Source organism: Papaver somniferum, chromosome 5, assembly GCF_003573695.1.
Source record: "Papaver somniferum cultivar HN1 chromosome 5, ASM357369v1, whole genome shotgun sequence".
NCBI lineage: Eukaryota > Viridiplantae > Streptophyta > Magnoliopsida > Ranunculales > Papaveraceae > Papaver > Papaver somniferum.
The window spans coordinates 192,172,105-192,184,031 of NC_039362.1; the positions used below are offsets into that span (position 1 = coordinate 192,172,105).

At 36.4% G+C, this 11,927-nt stretch overlaps 1 protein-coding gene across 4 annotated transcripts; it reads right to left on the bottom strand.

Moving 5' to 3' along the window:
* Positions 1–1,487: 1,487 nt before the first annotated feature.
* On the bottom strand, positions 1,488–6,092 carry LOC113284111 (protein FAR1-RELATED SEQUENCE 5-like). Of its 4 annotated transcripts, XR_003327928.1 has the most exons (5): positions 5,953–6,092; positions 5,487–5,555; positions 2,704–5,113; positions 2,361–2,442; positions 1,488–2,224 (listed from the first exon to the last, which is right to left on the bottom strand). XR_003327928.1 is itself a non-coding variant. In XM_026533524.1 (3 exons), exons 2-3 carry the CDS (start codon positions 5,528–5,530, stop codon positions 3,049–3,051), a joined length of 2,109 nt encoding a protein of 702 aa, XP_026389309.1. In that variant the 5' UTR covers positions 5,531–5,555; positions 5,953–6,092; the 3' UTR covers positions 2,509–3,048. The 4 variants fall into 4 exon arrangements, 1 of the variants encoding a protein (XP_026389309.1); XR_003327929.1 differs by lacking the exon at positions 2,361–2,442 and having other exon boundaries at positions 1,488–2,124; XR_003327927.1 differs by having other exon boundaries at positions 1,488–2,442.
* Positions 6,093–11,927: the final 5,835 nt, after the last annotated feature.

Consider the following 11,927-nt stretch of genomic DNA (forward strand, 5'->3'; position numbering starts at 1 on the left):
TAATCCAAAAGGCATAACCAAAAAATCGAAATGACCATCATGCGTTTTAAAAGAAGTTTTGGAATATCAGGTTGATAAAGTCGAATCTGATAATACCCCGAACGGAAATCCAACTTAGTAAACACAGCAGCACCAAATAATTCATCAAGTAATTCATCGGTTGTTGGAATTGGAAAACGATCCTTAATAGGCAGCTTGTTTAAAGCTCTGTAATCCACACACATACGCCAAGAGCCATCTTTCTTGTGTACCATAAGAATAGGAGAAGAATAAAGACTTGAACTTGGACGTATAAAACCAGCTTGTTGGAGCTCAATAATTATCTTCTCTATCTCATCTTTCTAAAAATGAGGATATCGGTATGGACACACATTAACAAGAGAAGAATCTGGCAATAATGGAATACGGTGATCATGAGCACGTTCAGGTAGAAGAATGGTTGGTAATTGAAATACATCAGCAAACTCATCGAGTAATTGTTGCACTGTTGTAGGAATAACTGAAGAGTTATGCATGGGAGCATTTAATGCAGATAGTTGAAAAAAAATCTCATGATTTTCACTACGTATTAAACGCTGCATTGAATGTGCTTCTAAAATCATTACTGATGATTGATTATTACCCATTAATGAGACAACAGCGTTACTAATGTGAAACTGTATGGTTAATTTAGCAAAATCCCACTTAATTGGTCCTAGTGTCCTTCACCATTGAACACCCAAAATTGCGTCACAACCACTAATATCAAGCAAATGGAAATCAGTGGTGAACTCATATTGCTGAAGTTGTATAAGATCGTCTACACATTAACCTCTAGTATCCAATTTTCCACCATCACCAACTGTAACACTTAACGGAGATTTTGTAGAGATAATTGCATAACCACATCTCTTAGCCACAGAGGATGCAAAAAGTTATGGGTGGAGCCTGAATCAAGCAAAACCATAATAGATTGAGTCTTAGTAGTATCAGTAATGCGCATAGTTCTAGGAAAAGTAGATCCCATCAATGAATTGCAAGAAATTTTAGGCTCAGTGTCAGCTGAGTCTATAACCTCAAAAGCAACAGGCATATCTTCAGTAGAGGAAAGAGGGAGATCCTCAGATGGTGTTGTAGAAACTTCAGTAATCTCTTCGGTAGTATCCAAGATAGTTAATCTAGGATTCACACAAACATGAGTAGGTGTAAAATGTTGATCACAGTTAAAGCAAAGCCCTTGTTCTCGTCTTTCTTTTTGTTCAGCTGGTGATAAACGTCTAGCTCCCGGTGGTATAGAGGACTTATTGTATGGAATAGGTTGTACTGTAGTAGCAGACCTAAATGAAAGAGGACGATAAGGTTGTCTTGTGGCAGCCTTAGTAACAGCTGCATAGACTTCTGCCTGATGAAGTGCTTTGGTAAAAGCTTGAAGTGATGTTTGTGGTGCTAACAACTTAACCGTAGAACCAATATGAGGTTTTAAAGAACGAATGAAGCAACTGATTAAATAATCCTCAGGAAATCAACAAAGTTAGATGCTCAAATTCAGAGATATGTTTACGGACCGTACCTTTCTGATTAATTGTGCTAACAGCTAATCGAGCGTTAACAAATTTCTACATAGCAAATCTTTCACGAACCAAAGTACAAAACTGTTCCCAAGAATTGACTGCAGTTTTGGTTCTTCTCCATCGAAACCATTGGTTGGCCTCACCTTTAAGATGAGCAGAGGCGACAATAATTTTAAGAGCATCAGATGTATTGTAAACACTAAAATATTGGTCTGCATTGAAAATCCAGCCATCAGGGTCTTCACCAGCAAAGGTGGGAAATTTCATATTAGGGCGCAACTGTTGTGGTTGACCATGATTTTGTGGTGGAGGTGGTGGAGGTGGTGGAGGGGAACAAGGGCGTTGTTGTAGCAGAGGTAAAAATTCTCTAAATACATTGCGGAAAGAGGTTTCCGTGGATTGGCAAGCTGTGTGGCGAGAGCAGTACGTTCTTGTTCACGGAGCAGCAACTTATCTGCCATCTTCTTCTTTTGAGTCTCTTCATCAAGGACATGAAGGTTAGTAATAGTCTCGACAAGATTGTCCATCTTGTCTGCTAAGACTTCAATACCTTCATGTACATTCTTCAAATTTTCTGTGTAAGACATTGTGAGGAAAGAAAGAACCCTAAAAAAAAATTGGTCGTGCATATACCACTCTTCATTCTACTCGTGTACGTTATGATGTCGCCTTCCCTAGAAAAATATTTGGTCATATTTCGTCATTGAAATAAGATAGCCTGAATCAGAGTGCTCGTGTAAAGACGACTAATTACTACTCAATCAGCATAAAGTTAGTTCAAAGCAAAACAAATAAATTTCAAGCTGTTACCAGTGAGGATAGTTCTTGCCAGGAGAAGCAAGATACTCCTATTTGTTCAGCTTTTTTCGTTCTTTTGGTTATCAGTAATCCCCTATATAAAAACTGTGTTAGTTCAAACTTAATATAATGACCAAACTAAGCCAGGGAAAAAAGAGAATAACCAAATTCGTTGATGCTTTGGCGATGACATCTCTATCATAAAAATTTCAAAACTGTAAGCACCTTATGACTATGTGGATAAGAGGTATGCCAATTTTATTTTTAGTTTTTCATAGCTTCTTAGACAACAAACCAAATCACTGAAACCCAAGGAACGAACTTGTAAAAACGACTGTAGAAACGCAGAATTTACCTGTAATAACTTAAAAGTCTCAGCAAATTTTAGCCCGTATAGAGGGAAGTATGAGGTCTGACAAACTACAAACAGCTGATGGCCCTCTAGTGCTCTTTTTCTATAGCTTTCTGGAGTGGGAGGTCCGACAGACATTTGCTCGTTCATTTCCTGATCTTCCCAGATGCATCCTTCTAAGATGGGTGTGTCACTTTCCCATTACAATACTATCAACTCTCAGATTTCATTGGGTGATTTAAACTTTACACTTAACTCAAATGAAACAGTTAGTTCTTCAACTACTCAACCACGGCAATTTCATCATCAAATAAATCTTATTAATCAAACGGGTCTTCTGGATTTGGGTTATGTTGATTTCGGCTGATTGAAATCAATTTCTAGAAATATGTCCATCTCTTCTAGCGCTTGCGTCAGTAGTCTTCTGGCAAAAGCACTAGATTTTTCACTGGTTGAACCCTTCACAGCTAAGGTATGTGCCATGTGCGCCAGCTCGTTACGTTGCACAGTTATGGGCGAACAAGAAGCAAGGTTAACCGACTGATTGTCATCATTTACTACAGCACCGGATCTTGCATCTTTTGTCCACCTTTTTAAATAATACTGTAACGGGATATCAAGCAACCTCCGGCTATGCAATACTTTTAGAGCATGAGCACATAATATACCCATGAACTCAAATTTTCTGCAGCTACATTTCACGGTATTATCTGAAGTGTCATATCTAACAATGCATGGTTTAACATTCTCGAAAGATGATACCTTGTACGTGAAATTTGTCCCATCCTCATCACTAACTTCTGCGAAGAGATCCAGAGTACGAACGTACTCTTCCTGGAACAACAGGAAGACTTTTCTGGTGTATCTCTCTGACGCTCGAGCTTCCGCAGGCCACATTGTGTGCAAATCTGGTTTTGTTTGCCTAGAATAAGAATCTTGATGTTTTGCCTTCTCGCGCAGAATCATTAATACTTTCTCATACATAACTACAAACTCATGCAATGGTATAGTTCTCTTGAAATACTTCTTAAGAAACTTGTTCATACCAGCACTTCCTTGATCAGATGAAAGACCTGCACAAAAGTATTCCCATCCATATACATGCCCCAATTTCTCTCGCATATGGTATATACCTTGCAACCATTCGTTCTGTGCCAGACTATATTTTCCGATAAATGAATTCCACCTGGATTGGAACTCTTCCTCTGTCTCACTCTCATAAATGCAACTCTCAAAATCAATTTTGAAGGACTTGAAGTTTTCAAACATGTCAGCGAGGTGCTTCTTTGCTTCTTCATAAATGTGCCATAAACCTATCTGATGATGTGTGTTTGGCCATACCTGTCTAATCGCCTCTGACAGAGAAAGAGCTGGGTCTGTAAAGGCTGTTTTCGGTTGTTTGCCATTCATGGCATCCAGAAAAGCTCCAAATAACCATGCTAACGACTCCGTTGTTTCATCTAATATAAGTGCACACCCAAAGAGAATAAATTTCCCATGATTGTTCACGCCAACAAATGATGCATAGGGTTTGTTGCAATCGTTTAGTTTATATGTAGTATCGAAGCACACCACATCACTGAAGTAGCTATAGTCTATCCTTGACTTAGCATCACACCAAAAAGAACTGGACAACTGGTTATTGCTACACATCCGTATTGCGTAGAAGAAATAAGGATCATCTTTTTGCTTTTGCTTGAAGTAGTCTAAGAGAAATTGTGCGTCTCCGTTTTCAAGAATTTCATTACGGCTCTTTCTGAATAGGTAATTATTACAATCCACTTGCATAAAGTTGAGATCTTGAGCTCCTGCATCATCTAAACTGGCAGTACATGAATAAATACTCGGGGATCCTATACTTCCTAAATGAATATCTTCAATCAGTCCGCCAGCTTGTGAATGTGGTAATTTCTGTTGTGACCTCACCGTATGAACTTCTGAAGGAGGTGAAAGCTCATGGTTATGTTTTTTAATAAACTCTACCACGGAATATCTTCCATCATCTTGTAATTTGATAATAAGACGCGCCTTACAGTCGGTTCGTGTTTGGGGCCTCGATTTCACAGGAGGGCCTCTTGAATGTGGACAGCGAAAACCTTCTTTGGAACAACAAAAAACTCTCCTCGAAATTGTCTTATTTGCACGATGGGTTGATGAATTCTTGCGAACACTGAAACCCAAAGATCTAGCATATCGATAATAAAACTCATATGCGTGATTATCTGATTGGAAGACCATACCAAGTTTTGGAGTCTCAAATACAAAATCAGTGGAAACTCCAAAATCTACTGACATCGTAAAATCCCCACTTGCTTGCATAGTATCATGGGCATCTTGACTGCCATTCTGAGAGATCAATTGCTCAGCAGCTTCATTGAGTACAAGTGGATGTTCTTGTCTTTGGATATCCATCCTGCAACCGAAGGAAACAAAATGCTTCAAAGTTAAATATCCTTTAGCAAAAAAGAAAATCGTAATTCCAAATCAATGCTGATCTAAAGTTGCTCAAACACAAAGACATAACAACACAGCAATGTCCATATATAGACAGCAAGTCGAAACCAATCCAGCAGAACCTAACCAAATAAACCTTTCGCCGAAACAACTGAGACATGCATCTCAGTTCATTGAATAACAGGGCCATCCAACAGTACTAATAAAATTCAGTACTTACTTTAGGAGCACCCATGATGCTCAAAACTTTTGGACTGAACAATAAACTCGAGCAGCATTTTGCATCAAAAATTGAAAATATGCCAAAATAACAAAATGGAGAGCTGTCTTACAGTTTGTGACTTGATCGTGCAAAATGGTGAACATCAGCTACCATCTAGACTCCAGGGAAGCATCTTCATCTGCAATGGTGATTCAAAAATTGTAAGATGATCAGACATGCCAAGACCAATAGTAACATCAATAATAGTAAATTTCTTTTAATTCTCCACAACTTCCATCAAATTTAAAGCTTCACAAACTAAACACTGATTAAAACTCAACTACATTGCATATACTGTAATACACACACTCATAACCATAATGACCAGTAGAAGACATAGCTAACCTAATTTATGTCCTAAACAAGCAAAAAACCCAAATTCTCAAAAACCCAGAAAAAAAATAAAATAAAGCAACAAATTTAAGTTGAACCCATGACTGTATTCATTGTAATCTACTAAAAAATCAATCTCATATATGAAAATGAAAAGAAAAAAAAAATTGCAAACTGAATTGAAGTAGAGAGGGAGAGCTTACAGAGTTTAAAAGAAAAAAAAATCTTCAATCTTTAAATTGATTTTATGAAGACAGTTGGACTGTACAGAGGTAGATCAGCAACAGCAAGAGAAGAAGAAGAAGAAGAAGAAGAAGAAGAAGAAGAAAGGGAACCTAGTTTCTTTTCTGATTTATCAAGATATCAAAATGTGATCCCTTGAATTTGCGGTATAGCCACGTTAACTGGTTAATTTATTTGGGCACCATGATTTAGTTGAGGGCACCTTGGAGAACTTGAGCCCATCTAATTTACTCTGGATATACCTCGAGGCTGGGGGAGTGCTTTTGGATATCTTTATGGGAGCTGCCACACTTGCAGACATTTTCTATAGAAAAATATATCCCGATAGGGAAATATATGAAAGAGATCCAAGCTCTAACACTTGGATTGGTAGTTGTCATATGTGAATCCCATTTTTTACTACACGCACGACCAAAATCGGGATATAATTTGATCAATACATCATTTTCATTTCTTGAAGTCAAAAAAACCATAAATTAATTAACGAAACAATTTTAAAACCATATGTAGAAGTCATGTTTTCAACTTCTAACTTCTGAAATTAATTTTGCTTTTGGAAATACAGACTTCTCGTGTACAAACATTCTCTTACCTAATTATTTTTTTATGGAAATTTTTACGAAAATGGGTCATTTGTACAAATATTTTTAAAACATGGTTCAAATGAACGAGTAAAAATTAGTATGGGTAAAATGGACACTAAAAAAATAGCAAGGATGAAATTGGATTCATCCTGACTTAAACTTAAAAAATAGTAAGGATGAAACTGGATGCATCCTGATGTAAATTAAAAATAAGAAAAAATATTTGAAAATGGGTAGGATGAAACTATTTACATTCTGGCTATTTTTACATTTTTGTCCATTTAAACAGTATCAAAATCTAAATGCCATTTTCACCAGGAATTGTTAATTTGGTCTTTTTAACCAATTTTGTGAAATTTTTATAGCTCTACATCTTGGCTTAAGGATTATGTATGAGTTGGGTTCATTTTTGTGCACACTCCACTAAACAGTTTATATTTGACATATTTAGAGCAAATCCTATGGTAGTGTAACCCTTTCATTTTGAAAGAGTGACTACCAATTTGATCTAATTAGAGGCTGCTATGGATAGTCTTTACCCCACTTTTCTCCCAAATCCTTCCAGACACTCGTTCACATGAACGAGTGGTTGGGAGTTTCACACTAGACGGAGGACTATCCCCCATCAGGAAAAAGAAAAACTTTTAGTACAAAACGGGGGACAGTCCCCCGTTTAAAACTTTTTTTTTTGTTTTTTTATTTTGACGGGGGACTATCCCCCGTCTATGAAGCTTTTTTTGTTTGTCTCCCGTCTAAGAAGGTTCTTTTTTTTTTTTGGACGGGGACAGTCCCTCTTCTGGTCTAAAATCCAATTTTTTTTAATTAAACGGGAGAATATCTCCCATGAAATGTCTTTTTTTATATTTTTTCATGACAGCTTCACTTGTTCATATGGACGAGTAGTATTTCATATGAAAGAGTTAGTCTCCATTTAGAGACTACCATAACCTTTGCTCTTAGTTGGTTTGTTGATTTGCCAGAGCAGATGGGCCATTACCCTCCATATTTTAACCAAACCATTTTTATAATGGCTTGGATTTTTTTTTTTTTTTTTTGTATTTTTGGAACTTGTATAGCTTAATTAATATTGTAGAGGCTGCACCAGCACCCAAGGAGTCAAGGACTAACAAATTTGTTGGAAGTTGGGGCATGAACCAATTCTGTACGTCTTCATTGATACTTGCGGTCTCTAAAACTATAGACTCAAAACATTGGATTAAACTTTTCAATTCTGAGTTGGCCAGTAGCCAGACTCAAACGGTCTCAGTGTTACACTCCGAGCATTGAGATATGGAAGGGTGGAAATGGGCCTCACCCTCTCTCTCACACAGTGCACACTCGATTCATTTTTCCACGGTGTATCAATCATTTTCGTTTCTGCTTATTTCAAAAGCCAATACTAATATTCAAGCTCTTTAATTTTACAAGTCGGAACCCACGGACACCTACTCAAATTTTCCTATTTTGTAAACAAATTTAACGAAAATATACATCTGATAGTTTTTGAATCTCAAATAATGTAGTAAATCACGTCGTAGAGGTAAGGTAAATAACACGTTTTTTTAGAATCTCATTGTACTGCGGCTCGTACAAGGATTTGGAATTACCAACGAAAAAAAATGTTCCAAGCTCAGCTAATTTCCTAACCAGGGTACCAATTTTATTAGGAGGGTATCAATTCTTCAAGATACTGCAATCAAGTGGCGATCAAAGGTATGAAAGTTGGTTGTTTTTAAGTTTTCTATTCGCAATTTTTTTACTTTCCATCTCGTATGTTAATTTGTAGTCCTGTTGGTTGGGTTTCCAAAATAAGCAATGAGTAGTAGCATTAAAAAAATGAAGCTGTTTTTACATAAAATTGTTTATTGTAGACAAGCCAAGTAATGCCTTGACTTGGACTAGTACTATATAGTACTTCTACTATCTCTCTATCTTTATGAGTTTCACCAAGACTCGAGGCATATCAAGTAAGGTTCATTTTGGGGTTGTTTTTATCTACGGAACAAACAGATACGTTTCATTATAGGATTGATAAGGATAGCCAATTGTCAAATCAGGTTCATTTCAAGCTTATCACCCAAAGAGCCTGAAACAGACATGCATTGTCATGTCAATTAATACCCGTGTTGTAAAAAAAAAATCAAATTATAGGGCTAATAGCCTAAAACTCTAAAAGAGTATCGTAGAAAGCAGGGGCCAAGATCAATGAAAATATTTCCCGCGCAGCTAGCAAGTTCATACTTCATATTCATAGACACAGAAGCTGTACAATCTCAAACGGTCACCTTCATAGTTACCCCAAGCAAGTGGGAAGAGCTTCTTTGGAGTAACAAGGTGACCACCTGCAATCTCATCTTGTCTCTACCTGCCCCAAATACTCACTCAATGGAAATTTTTACGCAAGGAAATATTTTACCAAAAAATGTTTATTTTGATAATTTTCCTCGGGTAATAATTACTAGTACACAAAAAATTTCAACCATAATGAGCCAATGTTTACTTGGTTTTGCTAAGGTGATATATTTCTATTAATTTTAAACATTGAAGTGCATTTTGACCACGAACGTTCATTTTGGTAATTTCCTTACGGGGTTATTACGCTGAAAATTTTAAATGAATGAGCCAAAACTCCTTTTCAGGTTTTTTCGATATGCTATAGACTGCGACAGGTCCATGGGCCGTAATTTATTCAGTTCTGACATGAATTGAGGTAGATTGAACCAAAAGCATTCAAAAAAAAAAAATCATCCATCAATAAGATGAGATTCCATTAAAATGGAGTTAATAAATCTGTTTTCCAATCTTTGAGTTTACATTTGCATGCATTCTAACATTCCACCTCTCGCATCACATTCAACTGCCTTATGCACAGCAGCTAACATCAATCAAGAATTTCTGTTTTATCAATTCCAGATTGTTGGGGTAGCTGCAGCAGGATTCGAGCTACACTGAATCATGATGACACAAGGTAGATGAGATAAAAGCGGGGGATGGACTATGGAGAGGATAAACTCTTCTTGGAAAAGAATAAAGGTGACAAGACTAGACCAAGGGGGCAAAGAAAGGGGGCGTTGCAGAGAGGATTTATTGCGAGCAGTAGACATTCAAAGTTTCGAGTTTTGGAATATCACTGGAAACGTCAGTATGACGTTGTCTGTCTCTCCTAGATATCCGCTGGGTTTGGCTAGACCAGATAATCAAAAAACTATAGCCTACACCTAAAAATGGTTATGAAGCATAATACGAAGAATCATCCCAGAAGGAACAAAATCTAGAAAGAGAATACGAAGGATCATCCCAGCAGTCTACAGAAACAAGAACCTAATAGTACTGTTGGCTTCGTTACCAACATTTTCTTTTCTTCTTCATCAGTACAGGATGAAAGCATACAAAATCCAACTTTGTGAATCGGTTATCAACAGGGCCGTGATCTTCACTTTTTCTACTTCTGTTAAACACACGAGGTACTTTATTTCTCTATCCTCTTCATCTCTCCTTTTCATCTAGCCATTAACACACTACACAATAAGACATCAATGGATTTCAGAATCAGTGATTTGAACCTTCTTATATGTAATTTATTCATTCCTTAATCAACAACTGGCTTGGTCTAGCCTTTAGATTAAAATGTTGTTTATAAATTAATCTAGGCTTTACTGATCTAGGGTTTTACTAATGCTATGTTGTTTCTAAGTAAATTTTTTTATTGATGATCAGAATATATCCCAAATATATAAACACCCTTTTCAATCTTAACAAGAACTGAAATTCTCTTTTAACAGATCGTTAGTTGTGTTTGTTCAACACTGGCGAGCATGGAGTAAGTATTTTTAATCAATCAAAATCACTAATATTTTAGTTCAATAGAAGAGTTTTGGTTTCTCTGATGTAGAAACAGAGGTTGCAGGAACCAACCATGGAGAGCTCATTTGATTGGTTTACACAGTTATGCTAACCATGATGTATCTCTATTCTTGATCATGATCATCATAGGCTACTTTATGGTTAACTTCCAGCTGCTACATATTTATCTTTGATCGTCAACTATAATTCTCAAAATGAAATTCATGTTACAAAACCAATCTATGAAGACCACTAAGTAAGAAAATAATAAATTGTTTACAGATTTGTTGTTCTTCCTAATCTATCGACAACGATCTCCTCTAAGCAGGTTTGTGGTGGTGGAGACGGCCAGCGGCGGTGGATATTGTCGTGTGAGCAGTAACCAAAAAGGAGAGAAGGTCAAACATTTATCCAGCTTTTTCTAAACATCTTGCTTTTTGGTCATTTTGGACTTGGAGTGTAATCTTGGTAATAGATTTGCCGTCATATTTCTCTCTATCTCTATCCCTATCTCTTTTCCTTTCGGTCACATCTCTCGGTTCAGTTACTCATGATGATAACCTTTGTTTTTTCTTTTTTAAAACAATACTACTATAATATACAACTCTTTAACGAAAATATGCTAATAAATCACGTCGTAGTTGGAGTTCATCTTTCCAACTTCTGTCCTTGTAGTTACTATTGAGTAGTTGGAGTTCATCTTTCCAACTTCTGTCCCTTTAGTTGGAGTTTAAGAATTCATTTGATTGTAGAGTTCTGGTATAGACATATGGTTCTGAGTAGTAGCATTTCTACCTTGACTTGGACTAGTACTACTGTATTTTCTTTATATTTGGTTATTTGTACACTAGCTAGATACTAACTGTTTGATTCCAGTGGTTTCTTCTTCATCAGTAGAGTACGGATTGAAATCACTCAAAACCATCAATTTTGTGAATGCTCGAGAAATCGTTCAAGCTTCTGTCTTAATAGTTGTCAGAAAGTTCAATATATCTTTCCTTTTCTTTTCTCCGGCAACCGTATTTTGCCTCCAATGGAAGGTAATATACATATGTATATTTTTGCTTTTTTGTTTATTGAACATTTTTCTTCTGCAAGCATGCTGGTGGGTTTTACAATATAATTGTTTTAGTAATTTATTCATTGGGCATGCAGTTAACTATCACGACAACGTCACTGGATCTTTTAGTTTCACATGGACAGTCGAAGAGGTTTCTGCATTAAGCGAGGAAGGTCGTTTTTCTGATATAATTCCTATAGATTCTGATAAATGGTATATCAATCAAATTTGTTATTAAACCCCTTTTTTATATATGGTAATATGATCTATTTTCCAATTTCTGCTTTAATGAATACCCAAAATTCCCCTATTATTGTGTCAGGAAATTTCAGCTGTCTTTTCACACGGAATGCGATATCATTGATTACAACTACCTATCACTCAACGTCAGTGGGAAAATCATTTTGGCCATTGTAGACCAAACAAATAAGAAAAACACATTTAGAAG